This window comes from Dermacentor andersoni, chromosome 7, assembly GCF_023375885.2.
Source record: "Dermacentor andersoni chromosome 7, qqDerAnde1_hic_scaffold, whole genome shotgun sequence".
Taxonomy (NCBI): domain Eukaryota; kingdom Metazoa; phylum Arthropoda; class Arachnida; order Ixodida; family Ixodidae; genus Dermacentor; species Dermacentor andersoni.
This window is the reverse complement of record NC_092820.1, coordinates 28,280,506-28,293,676: the sequence shown is the minus strand read 5'-3', so window position 1 is coordinate 28,293,676 and position 13,171 is coordinate 28,280,506. Positions and strand designations below refer to the sequence as shown.

The window sequence follows — 13,171 nt, the reverse complement described above, 5'->3', positions numbered from 1 at the left end:
GTCCCTTGCATTAAAATCTTAAGTCTAGAATTTTTTCAAGTTCTCTCTGTGTGAAGCAACATTGACATTCTTATATAACATTCTTTTTAAAATTTTTAATAAACATGTTTGGGACTAGTATCAGAATTTCTTCTTCAATTCGGTGCTATACACTTTAGTAGTATCAAGCATGCTCTCGTATAGGAAGACATTCACTAGACTACGCAAGAACTGCTGCTTCTCCAGCAGGCAGAAAAGTCCGAATTGTCTACCTTTGACAAAAAAAAAATTTATTGTGACAAATAGAACCAGGGATATCACCACTCAGAAACTGAGACCATCAGAAATGCTGCTTTGAGCAAATGAGGAAAAACAATTCGCATGTTAGGAAAAAGAAATGTTCCACATCAACCTGGAGCAAACAAAGGTGAAAAGATTCTTTGGCCCAATTTTCAGCTATATAAAGAGTCTCCTCCTTGATTGGGCATGGCAGTACCACAAGAATGCAGACTTCTAAACCGCTGTCCTTCATGCAGCTCGCCGTCAGTATACTCCTTATCGGTGGAGATGTGCGCACCGGGCTGCTGCCGGAAATGATCAGCATAACGCATATCAACACCGGCTTCCACGCACCAGATGATTCCTTCTATCAGTGCTGGAACAATTGGGCATGTGGTTCGGCGACTGACGCACCCTGCTGGACACGACCGGCATCGAGCGCCACCTATACTACCAGCTATATATGGTCTTCCTTCACTGCCAGGAGTATTGGGCACGGCTGTACCACAAGAATGCAGAGGTCTAACCTGCTGTCCTTCATGCAAGTGAGGAGGAGACACTGTAAATGTTTTAGATCTAGTAACCCCTTCTTGTTCATGCTACCGTGCCCGCAGCTTGTTGCAGTCGCCAATGTTTTGTTGTTATGGAAACTTCTTTTAGTAGCTGGGGATATAGAAGACAATCCAGGCCCCAAGTTAAACCAGATTGCTAAACTAAAGGATATCGCAACGAATATAAAAGATATCGAAGAACATCGGCTAATCGAAATTGAAGAAGATAGACGCCCTCTCCAAACTTCAAGAAAAAGTAGTCTCATGTGAAAACAACATATTGCAGTTGGAAAGAGCCTTTAAAAGATTCGAAAGCATGGTTGATTATCTGGAAAACCACAGCGGAAGATCAAATCTTGTTTACGGACTGTCAGAGGTTGAGGGCAAAAACAGCTCTGTATTGAAACAGAGTCAATCAAACGATCATCAAGGATACCCTTGGCTTGGAGCCAGTTGCCATGGGACGAATAAAGATAAAAACAGACTGGTCATCTTAAAGCTACCTGCCTCAATAACAAATCAACGATACTGAAGAAAGGCTACGAACACAAGCACACTAACTACTCCATAGGTGAAGACTTCAGTGGTAAAGTGCGGGAAAAGAGAAAAAAAACTCTGGGAAAGTACTAGATCAAACCGTAAGAGAGAAGAAAAAGTATATATTTTTGATGGACTACATAAATGACAGCATATTTGTCTGGGATGACGAAAGAAACACGAGCTGCAGAAAAAAAAAAAATTCCGAAGGAAGTTGACCAATAACTCGAAGCCACAAACATTCACAGAAATAACATTGTTAAATGTGAACGCGAGAAATATTGTCAATAAAACTGAAGCATTAGAAAACCTGTTACTCAAGCACAGCCCTGACATTGTTGCTATTACTGAAGCATGGCTTTCACCAGAAATATACAGCCTCGATAAAGCACCCCAAATTACTGAGTTATCCATAAATATCGACCAACTCGAGGCGGTGGTGTAGTTCTGCTTATTAAGAAGCCCTTACCCTTTGCATTGATGTCCGATGTTCCAGATGTTGAGGCTGTGTTCTGCAGGATTATGTGTGATGATTTTGCAATACTTACTGGTTGCTTTTACGGAAGTCCTCTTCCTGGTCCCGAAAGTGTCATTGCTGTACAGGAGTTTATGCAGAAGCATGCTAGCAACCAAGTTATTCTTATGGGAGACTTCAACTTACCTGATACTGACTGGAATACCATGCATCACACTTCACTCTCATCAAATTAGCTCATTGATTTGATGCTAAATTTTGGGCTTCATCAAGTTGTAACCTCTCTTACGCAAACACAAAGAACAAGCAATAACATCCTAGATTTAATATTGATTAATGACAACTCCCCCCTAGATCTACTCCACTCGGAGATCATAAACTGTATCTCGGACCACAACATACCAAAGTGCCAGCTGGCCCTCGGATGCACTGCAACAGCCAAAAGTACTGAAGCTATTGTCCCTCATTTTCAAAAAGCAGATGATTCTGCTACACTAACCCATTTAGCGCACAAATACCAAGAATGTTACGAAATGGCTAACGATAGTTCTGTTCCCGTCAATGATCTCTGGCTTCATTTCAAGTGTATAGCCTCACACTGCATGCGTCATTACATCCAGAAAAAAAGAACAAAAAACAATCCTTGGATAACATGCAATTCGCGTCAAGTGCAGAATAAGACACTTGCAGCGTAACATGAAAAAGAAAGTACACGACAAAAAGAATCGCAACTATTCTGCGCTACCGACGAGTTGAAGTTAAAGAATAAGCTCGCGACGCATACATATTTCAATGAAACATTGCGTAACCTTATCAATAACAACCCTAAACGCTTTTGGAACTTCTTTCGTGCATGCCCCGCAGCAACACCACATTGACCACGCAAGGAAAAATTGGCATTTGCTCATAAATTTAACCTACACTTTCACTCAGTCTTTACTATAGATAACACAATTCCATATTTGCCACAGTCATCATTCCCCACTATTGACACATTAACAATAAACAACTCCGGAATATTTAAACAGTTACTTGAGTTAGACGTGAAGAAAGCAAACGGTCTCAATAAATTCCCAACGAGTTCTTGAAAAGATATGCTGAATGCAACAGTAACTATCTTGGCCTTATTTACCACAAGTCACTTTAAATGTCAGACCTACCTGAAGATTGGAATATTGCTAAAATTCTACAGATTCATAAGTCAGTCGATACTAACCTTCCATCTAACTACAGACCAATTTCACTTACCAGCACATGACGTAAAATTTTGGAACACATTCTCAAACACTTAACCACAAATTTCAAAGAACAATTTTCTAGTAGACGTTCAACACGGTTTTAGAAGAGGTTTATCGACAGCCAGTCAGCTAACAGAGGTGGTACACAATCTTGCTTTAAGTATTAATAATCATAATCAAACTGACTTTTTCTAGATTTCAGTAAAGCGTTCGATTGTGTGTGCCATACTAAACTAACTGCCAAAATTACAGCTGTGATTGGGAATGGACCCATTACTGCATTGATAAAAACTTCTCACCGATCACAATTTCTCGTCGTCAAAAACATCCCATCTGCTTCAGTGCTTGTTACATCAGGGATCCCACAGGGACCAGCAATAGGTCTGCTGTTATTTTTAGTTTTTATCAATGACATTACAAGTATCATTGATTATAAAATTAAACCCTTTCCAGATGACTGCGTAATATACAGAGAACAGGGTGTCTACCAAGTTGAGATTTCCAAATTCCCCGAGTTTTGCAGGTTTTCCCCGAGTGCCTTTGCGAAATTCCCCGAGTGAAACAGAACTGTTTTATGTCAAGCCACCATGTCGCCCGATGCTGTCACTTTAGTAAGCATGCTAAAAAAATAAAAAAAGAACAACTTAATCCAGTTTGAATATTAAGAAGTCGTGTTTATTTTATTCCAAAAGAGAACAGAAGGGAGCGGTTAGTAAAGTGCACAGCAAATAAAATATCTTTGAAAGAAATGGCAAAACCCATTGCAAATCGAGCCGAACATTCTCAAATATGAATAAAAAGAGATGCATACTGAAGCAAATATTTTCGAATATGAGCTATTTCTATCAACTTATAGCAAGCTCATTGGTATGAGGCCCGAACTTTGTAACAAGCGAGATTCTCTTAGCAGCTGGAAAGTCAACCTCAACTGTCTTGACATACTCTCAGCCCGCGCACAACGCCTCAATGTACTGGTTTTAAGTGTTTATTTGGTTTGGATGATGGTCACCTGCATCTGGGCGTCAGCCACCACTGTTTTTTGAGCTCAAGCTCCTTGAAAGGAACGATGGCACGCTTCCTTTCCCATTCATTCCTCAATGTGTAGCTCCTTTGTGTTCTCGTCCTCCTACCGCCGCGCATTCGCCCCATGGACCATTTGAAGCATCCTCTTAGACAGTTGTAGTCAACGTCCGATTTTCACAGTCCCTAGGGGCTGCAAAAATGTCCGAAAAGTGGGCAGTTCTAAAACATGAATGCATGTCTTTTACTGCCCTTGAGGGCTCAAATCGCCACAGGCATATCCAAAAAAGTTCTGAAGGCCTGCCAGTACACTTAGGCATATCGGTGCTCATACTGCGACAGGAGATGGCGCGTACAAGCGTGTATAAGTAAGGAATACATACTGTGTCCCGTGACAATAGGCATTTCCCACCGCTTGGCTTGTTACGCTTCACCAGAAGTACTTTCGCTTATGCTTTACAGCGTAACAATTCTGTATTGAGGTGAAGCTGACTTTCGGGAACAGGCATTATGTAAGGCGCGGTGTTTTCCGAGCTTCGAAGCCAATTGCGAGGACCACAAAGGTGGTGGCGGTGCCGTTGCTGACAGCGACGAATTGTTTCAATGAAAACCGTAGCACTGAACAGCAAGAAGCTTATTAATAGCGAACGTCGAAGCAGCTAGGCCTAGCGTCGTCATGGTGGCGCGTACAGCTGCCAGCGGATTTGCGTGCAAGAGCGCCGGTTAGAGCCGGCAAGGCAATCAAAAATGGCTGTGGTGGTGGCTTTGATTAATGCCGTTTCGGACCTGTGCTGATGGCAAAATCTCCAGAAGATCTGACAGTGAAGGATTGTTGCATCCGAAATTTCAGACGTTCTGATACACTGGCCCAATGGGGTACGTGGTGGTGCCGTGAAGCCGTCTGAATTATCGGGCATCCGGAAAGTCTGTCGTTGACTATACACAGGCAACTCCTCCAGCCGACGACACAGCTTAAAGACCATTCGTTACGATTCCTCACTATTACTCGAGCCAGCATTACAGCGACTTTCGTTCCCTTTCAATAAAACTACAGCTAATTTTCTCCGATAGAAGCACAAATTCCCCGAGTATTTCCAGACTACTCAAAATCCTTGAGAATTCGCGGTTGGTAGACACCCTGCTGATGTATTCGTTCTCTAAGGAAAAGTGCAGTCTCGCAGCTTCTGCAAGCGGCTGGATATAGTCGTGTGCGGAGCACTACCGCATGCAGGCCACAAAGCATGTCGTGTTTACCCCATCTAGACAAAATTTGCCCCAAAATTTGTCCTTCGCAGGCAATAGAAAGTTATAGTCAGGTCCGTTAAAAGCGGAATTCGGTGCATCGACAATAAGGGCAGACAAACTAAGTGATAAGAATAGGCTATTATATCTAGGAGTATGTTGTATACCGATCTGCTCTAACAGGCAAGGACTGTATTTGGAAAAAACGAATATTCAAGAAATTGATTACACTAGACATTCAATTTGCAAATTGAATTATTTGAATGTGCACTGTTTTATATGACATTAGCTTAAGAGATGAAGGCGATTTTGTGAAGTTCCGACAAAAGTATCCGAGCATGTAATTAGCGGTAAAGACAGCATGAGAGCTACACCCTCATGCCCTTGGGGTCAACAGATATTACAGAAAGCACATTTTACAATGCATTGGTTAATAAAGGCGCATTTTTCATGATCTCAAATTGTTAGTAACAATTTCGGAAGGCAATTCCAATCATTTCATGTGCATGGTATGTAGGACTCTAGTTACAACTGTTTTACACACTGGAATGCCCACCTTATGAGCACGGTCCAGTTTGCGCAAAATGTAATGGGGAGGAAATGTTACTAATTCATGCAAGTAGGGATGATAAAGTTTGCGAAAAGGGCTTAACTGGAGCATTGGACGACGAGAAGCAAGCGTAGATAGTTTAAGGTTACCTTTCATTAACCTGACGCTCACAATTCGCTTGTAATTTAAGAGTGCAAAACACAGACTTATTCGGTACATTCACTGGAAATAACGCAAAATAATGCAAATATGGATCCCAAATTAATGCAGCATATTCCAACTTAGGGCGAATGAGTGTTTTATATAAGATTAGTTTTGGAGACAAAGGTGAGATTGCGAAGTTACGAAGAAAGCATCCAAGCACACAATTAACGTCACAGACAACAGGAGGTATGAGTAGCTCATGTTAGGTTGCTACAAATGTGAACTGCGAGGTACTTGTATGAAGATACGCTGTCTAATTGTGCGTTACTAGTTCCATAAGCCATGTACTACACAAGTCAAGGGAAGTGTTAATGTCAGACTGAAGAGTGTCGTCGTTAGGTCCTGTTACTTCTAGGAAAATTGTGCCATCATCGGCAAAAAACAGATGAGGAAACACAAGACTGTAAACGCTTAATATAAATGAAGAAAAGAGGACTCAGCCCTGCTGTACACCGCAATGAACGGTGCAATCTGTAGAATTTATGCTGTTAAGCTAAAAAAGGATGGTTAACAAGAAAACGTTCGGTCCAGGTTATATTGCAGGGATCAAGCTTTAATAGTCGTAATTTATAAACAAGCAGTGTATGATACACTCTGCTGAAGGCTTTAAAAAAGTCAAATAAAATGCACTCAGCCAAAGACCTGTTGTCGAGAATGGTGTCTACACCGTGTGCAAATAGTGAATGCTTGCATGCATCCCATAGCGAAGGTTTGCTGTAGTTTTTAACATCAGGACACACTCAGGCAGAAAGTATGACCCACCTGAGAGCAGACTCGAGTTCGCAGACTATTGTGGTCAGCTGCGCATTCTTGTTCCGCTCGGCCTGAAGCTCAGCATTGATTTTCTCGAGCTCTTGCAGCTGCAACAAGAACACGGAAAAATTTTACTTGCGGTCACATGTTATACCCAAGTGTTGGCACTGGCTCTTGAAGCCTCTTCTCTGAAACATTTCATGTCTTATGTGCCTCAGAGAAGCCTAATTTCCAATAAGGTGAAATCATTAATCAGGTGCAAAGTCATAATTAGTGTATGTGCCTCGCACATGCCTAATCAGGCAAAATTATCAATCAGGCACTCAGTTATACTTAGTGTGGGTGACAGTCCGGAAGAACTAGGGAAGAACCCACCACGACTGTGGCAGACTTCATAATGTCTAGTTCTCCTGGACTACCACCTACACTAAGTATAACCGAGTGCTTGATCGATAATTTTGCCTGATTAGACATGCGAGAGGCACATAGACACTAAGCGAGACTCTGCACCTGATGCGCAATATGCCTGCTGTCAGCAAATTACTGCCTCGTCCTTTCTCTTCAGCAACAGGGTCATGCTCACTGTGCAACCATGCTAACACAAATAAATTAACAAACCTCTCCCAGTAATTACATTTGTTTACCCGGCACGTGGGGAATAAGTAAAGGAGTAGAGTAAGGGGACAGAAAGAGAGAAGCACCGACAAAGTAAATGACACACGCGATCCAGTGGCCACATTCTCAAAGCCTATTTGGTAGGCTTGTGGACTTGAGCATGAAACTGAGCAAGTGAACAAAAGGGCGAGGTAAGCAGGGAGGTAGACTGTTCTCACCCGGCTGGTGCTCTGCTGGCTGAGCTGCTCCTTCTCGCCAGTCACACTTTTCATGCACTCCTCAAGATCATGCAGACGGCCCTGAAGATCCCAGGGCTTACGCTTGCCTGCTGCGGATGTTGCCAGTGCCCCACTGGTGGCTGCACCTGCACACCCCCGATTACACTTGCGTTACAAGCAAGGGCGTGCGAATACTCGAAAAGTTTGAATATTGTATTTTTCTTATTCGTATTCAATTCGATAGATACTGAAAAATGGTTGAATGTTCGAGTCAAATCGAATATATTGCTGGCTGTGCAGGAGCAAGCATGGTTCTTGGCATTCGTTTTTATCTAATTTAACAATATTGGGGTGATGTTGTACTGAATTTTGCAATGGTCTCGTGCTGCTAGCGAAATTGGTTTCTTCGTCTCCAGAGACAAAGTCTAAACCTTATGGGAAAGACAGTGTTTCAGTAGCAAGGGGCACGGGTCTACAGGCAGTGAAATTGCACTTTGTTTTTTCGCAGCGTCACCCCAAATTCGGAGCTTATTGTTTGACAGCAAGAGCGATGAGCGAAAACTGGCACAGGGCCAAGTGCATCCAAGTTTACGGGCATTTGATGCGGTATTATAAGGCATAGACTGGTGAGGACAACTAGTAGGAATTACTAAATTTCCAAGTTAGCACGAGCGAAATGGCAATGTCTTAGTATAAGACTTACTAGCCTAGCTTTCTAACATTGAAAATGCAATTGCAATGTTTTGAAATAACAAATTAACCCAACTTGCTAATAAATGCATGTGCATATCATTATTCGATTTGATAGTCGAAGCTAAATATGCTTATTTCAATTGATATTCACACACCCAATTTATAAGTTTAGACAGCTACTTTCACATGATGCAACCAACTCCGGTTCAAGCACAAACAGCAAAGAAGGCTGCTTTAAGGAAACAGCACCGAAGCGTAACAATGCAGGCTGCTTTGCTGTCCCAGCAAGCAGGCGACGATCATTAATGGAAAGTGGAGCTGTCATATACAGTGGACTCAAGCAAATACACACTTAAAGCCAACTGCAATGAAACTGGACCGCAAAAGAAAGTGTCTGTGCAAAGTATTACATGTTATTTACCAGTGGATGCTTCATGATAGGCTTGTAAAAAAAGACATGTGCAATACTGAAACAAGAAGATAAAAGACAGTGGCATTACCACTCGCCAAGGATGGCGCAAGATCCAGAATGTTGAACCAGGGAAGCTCTTAGGCATAGACCTTGAAATCGGGCGGTGGTCGCAGCGCATTGAAAACCTCGGAGGCCATGTGCTGGGACATGTCATACCCACTGTCTACCAGGTGCATTTGCCAGCCACTGAGGTGCCAATTAACTCTGCCTACCGTGCCCACTGGGCATCGTTAGCTCGCTATCGATGGTTTGAAACAGCGCTTTTGAGACCTTCCGTGCTGATGATAATTTAATGGGATCCCCTTTGAAACGGGGCAGTGACAAATGTTTTTTATCTAGCATTTTTGTATATATCTCCTTAATGTTTTTTTTCTTTCAAAATCTACCTTGTACTGCTAGCAATAACTGTAAGAGATCCAGTTGTAACAACCTCTTCCCACCAATACACTAAACATTTCTTGCTTATTTTGACTGCTGACCAGCTAACTCTTCCATCCACTTTAAACCCAAGCGCATCTGGAAGGTGTACGTTACACACGGTTCTTATTGGGTGAATCTCTTCGCATTTAATTGATATGTGCCGAGTGGTCTCTGGTTTTTTGCTGCAGCAAACACATGCCTCATCTAGTTCCGAATATTTGCTCCAGTATAATTTTGTCCTTAAACAACCAGCTCGAGCCTCAAATAGCAAGACACTGCCCTTTGTGCTATACATACAGGTATTCCCTTTGAGTAATTTTTCTTATTCTTGTAAACCTCCACAGTCCTTTTTCTTTCCATCCAATTAACTGCCCGTTTCTCACTTTCTGATCATTCCTGGTTGTCATTTACAGTTTCAATTACTCTGTACTTGGTTGCTAGCTTTCTCGACCTTTCCTCCATCCTGTGTCCACGCTTTTCAGGTACAGATACTTGTGCACCTTAGCCACCCATTTGTTTTCATTCATATTCCCGAGCCTTTTTGAAAACAAATTTTGCTCTGTGCTTTTTTGACTTCAAAGGAGGTCCAACCCGTGTCATCCTGCACTGCCTCGCTTGTTTTACCATGGGCTCCCAAAGCCAACCGGTCTTTGGTTCACTTCCAAACACAACAAGACATCCGATTTTAGACACAGATTGGCATGTGCGAATGTTAGCACTGGCTCCATTACTCCTTTACAGAATCCACACACCACACCATACTTATTGTGGCCACACAGTGCTCCGTGTTTTATTGCAGCATTCTGCTTGCCCTTTACTTCAGATTTTCTTGGTAGGTGCTTCAGTAAGTCTTTCCTTCGTCTATGTATACGCCGATGTATTTATATTGCTTGACACTATGGGCATGACTTGCTGTTGAATTGACACCACATAATTCCCGACTTCTCTGTTACACCCGAGGCCTAGACTTGTTGCTGTGTTGTCACACATATTCACAAGCATCTGTAAACTTGTATCGTCCCCCAGTAGCACTATGTCGCATTTTGCCCCCATCGAAATGGAGCCGCCGTGGCTGGGATTCGACCCTGCGACCTTGTGTTTAGCAGGCCAACACCACAGCCACTAAGCAACCATCGTGGATCTTATTGCTGGAAAAGGCGCTGCAAAATTTTTCCTTTCCTTGATTATGCTTATTCTTGATGTTTTTTTGCACATTTCGATAGAAAATATGCATTTTTTTCAGGTGTTTACACCTGTTGTCATTAAAGGGTTAATGGTCATATGACTCAATTCAGTGCATTTATTTTAACAAACGCTTGCCATGTTCACTTGGCTATCATCTGTCCAACTTAGTGCATTTGATTAGAGTTTTATGAACTCGCCCCTTTTGTTGCTCTTCTGATTGAGAATATAGTTACAGGGAATTTGCTAATGTGCCATATTTGTGTGCATTCTGATGAACGCTGGATTAGCCCTTGCGCGTTATTTTTGGTCGGTCCATTGTCTCACCTGCAGAAAAGCAGACAAGTAAGCGCACTGATAACAAAGCCTACTTTTCTTTCCAAATTTTAATGCCAGCAAGCACCATGCCTGCCACCCAGGCACAAAAAGAGAGTGGTTAGTTCAGAAAAAATTTCGCGATGGGCACTTTTAGTGCTCAATTGCCAATGCACAATGCGAAGGGGCTGTGAGAGAAAAACATGGTAGGAATAAAAAGCAGCCAAACAGATGCCCTGTGCTACAGCACGTTTCATAATGAAAGGCAAACCTCATCAACATAGTCAACAAATTATTTGTAGGAACTGTAACCAAGAAGCATTCCTAATTTGCTATAATTTCGCTTGGTTTGTGACGTTCACTTCCAGAAGAAAAAAAAAAAAAAAACTGCGCGCCGATTGGCCTCTGTCCTTCCTCTCATTTTCATTACGTCGGCGGACCGCCCAAATGTGACGCCACCGCCAAACTGAATTCCTCGGAAACTGAATCGTTCCAGAACACGGTTAAAAGGCAGAAAAAACTGGCACGCACCTTTCAAGACCACCCAACCGTAGAGTATGTTGACGCTGCTAGACAGGCGACAGACTTACACCATATGCGCGGTGACTAGCCACGGTGAACTGATTACCGCAGCCACATGAAAACAGCCTCTGCCTTTTGGAGGCAGAAGCCCCCTTCGCGCCCCCGCGGAAATGCGCCGGCGTACAACTCACGTGGTGACGCACAGCTACAACGGGAAGAAACTGCCGGTAACTTTCGCCTTGCCCACAATGATGGTTGCCGGCAAAGAAGGGCTCAATAATTTTTTGCCGGCAAAATAGGCGCGGCGTATGAAATAACATTCGGGCTATGAAGTTACATGAGCCACGCTAAACCGTAAGGAATGACGCAGGGGGCGGAAACTACAGAATGTCAAAATTTCGGTGGCAAATCGAAAAAAAAATTCAACACACAGGCCAATTTAAAATTTGACTGCTCAAACAAGCGCAATGCATGCGCGCTTTGCTTGAACGACAGGGTTGCGTTCGGGACACTTAAGCTTGTAATCTTAGTTTCAAACATCACTTACAGCGCGTACATAGACAGGGACCAAAAGAACAACGATGACAAGCGCCGACTTCCAACGGGCTAGTTGGAATACCAACTAGCCCGTATCCAAACCCTGCTTCAGTGTAATCTTAGGTTGTAACAACAGGAACCACAATATCACTGTAGGCGGTGGGCAAACAGCCTTCGGAGCATAAGTGTAATGAACGAAAATTGGTTAAATAACGAAAAGCACATATGAGTGCGAGCATGCTTTTCGCCGGGCGCAAGACCCTAGGTTTGAAAAAGACAACAGGAGAAGAAACACTCACGCTGGCTCATTTCGCTGCAGGCCGACGATGTCTATTCATAAAAACAGAGAATGTTGCGGGGCACACAGCCAAAACAACGAATTTCGCGAGGCACACGAAACTCACGAAACAGGCACACGAAACAGACTTCGGAGCTGACAACACGCACCCATGCACTTTTCAATTCTGCCACCGTTACGCAGACGGCGTGCGTCTATTTGTCGTACAAAAATCCCTCACGTGACCTGATCCTAGGTGCCTAGGGACAGCATCATTTAGGGATTTTTGAGAAGGCGCGATCCTGGCGCCGAGCGACGCCGTGGCGAGTTCGTCCTCGGCGTGATCGTTCTGTCAATGCCTCCTTTACTAGATGCCTGCTGCGTCGCTAGTCTTCCCATTGGAGTGGAGGTTCCCGTAGTTCAGGGTAGTCGCGGAGAGATGGCGCTCGCAGCCGACCCACTTTCTGTTGCGGAGGAAGTGACGATTACTAGGCTGGCGCGCGCTCGACCAATGGCTTGACGAGAGACCGCGGGTCCGTCTCGTCAGGACAGTCTCTAATAGCAAAAGGGTGAAGAGATGCCGGGATAATGAAACATAAGGCATTGTGGGGTTACTACAGGTATGAGGTACTGAGAGGCATTTGGAAGGGAGTAATGGTGCCGGGGCTTACTTTCGGGAATGCGGTCCTGTGTTTAAGGGCAGAGGTTCAGTCGAGACTAGAGGTAAATCAGAGAGCTGTGGGAAGGTTAGCACTAGGTGCCCACGGGAAAACCACAAACGAAGCAGTACAGGGAGATATGGGCTGGACGTGATTCGAAGCACGGGAAGCTCAGAGTAAAATCCTATACGAAAAACGTCTGAGGAAATTGGATGATAACAGGTGGGCAGCTAAGGTGTTTAAATACCTATACAGAAAGAGCGTTGACTCACAATGGCGGAAAAGAACTAGAAAGCTAACCAGTAAGTATGCCAGACACGAGGACGAAAAAGGACAGAGCATTAAACGACAGGTTAAAAATGCGGAAGGTAAAAATTGGATAAATTCAATGGGAAAGAAGCATAGTGTAGAACTATATCGATACTGGAAAGAG

The 13,171-nt window shown here is 43.4% G+C and overlaps 1 protein-coding gene across 1 annotated transcript in view; it reads right to left on the bottom strand.

Annotated features, from left to right (window-relative positions):
• Positions 1 to 12,308, bottom strand: part of LOC126535433 (uncharacterized) — a 28,514-nt gene extending 16,206 nt beyond the window's left edge. The window contains exons 1-3 of the mRNA XM_050182311.3: positions 12,102 to 12,308; positions 7,662 to 7,807; positions 6,838 to 6,935 (exon numbers count right to left, since the gene is read on the bottom strand). Coding sequence (XP_050038268.2) covers positions 6,838 to 6,935; positions 7,662 to 7,807; positions 12,102 to 12,111 — 254 coding nt within the window. The 5' untranslated portion in view covers positions 12,112 to 12,308. The remainder of the gene's footprint in view (positions 1 to 6,837; positions 6,936 to 7,661; positions 7,808 to 12,101) is intronic.
• Between the last annotated feature and the right edge of the window lie 863 nt (positions 12,309 to 13,171).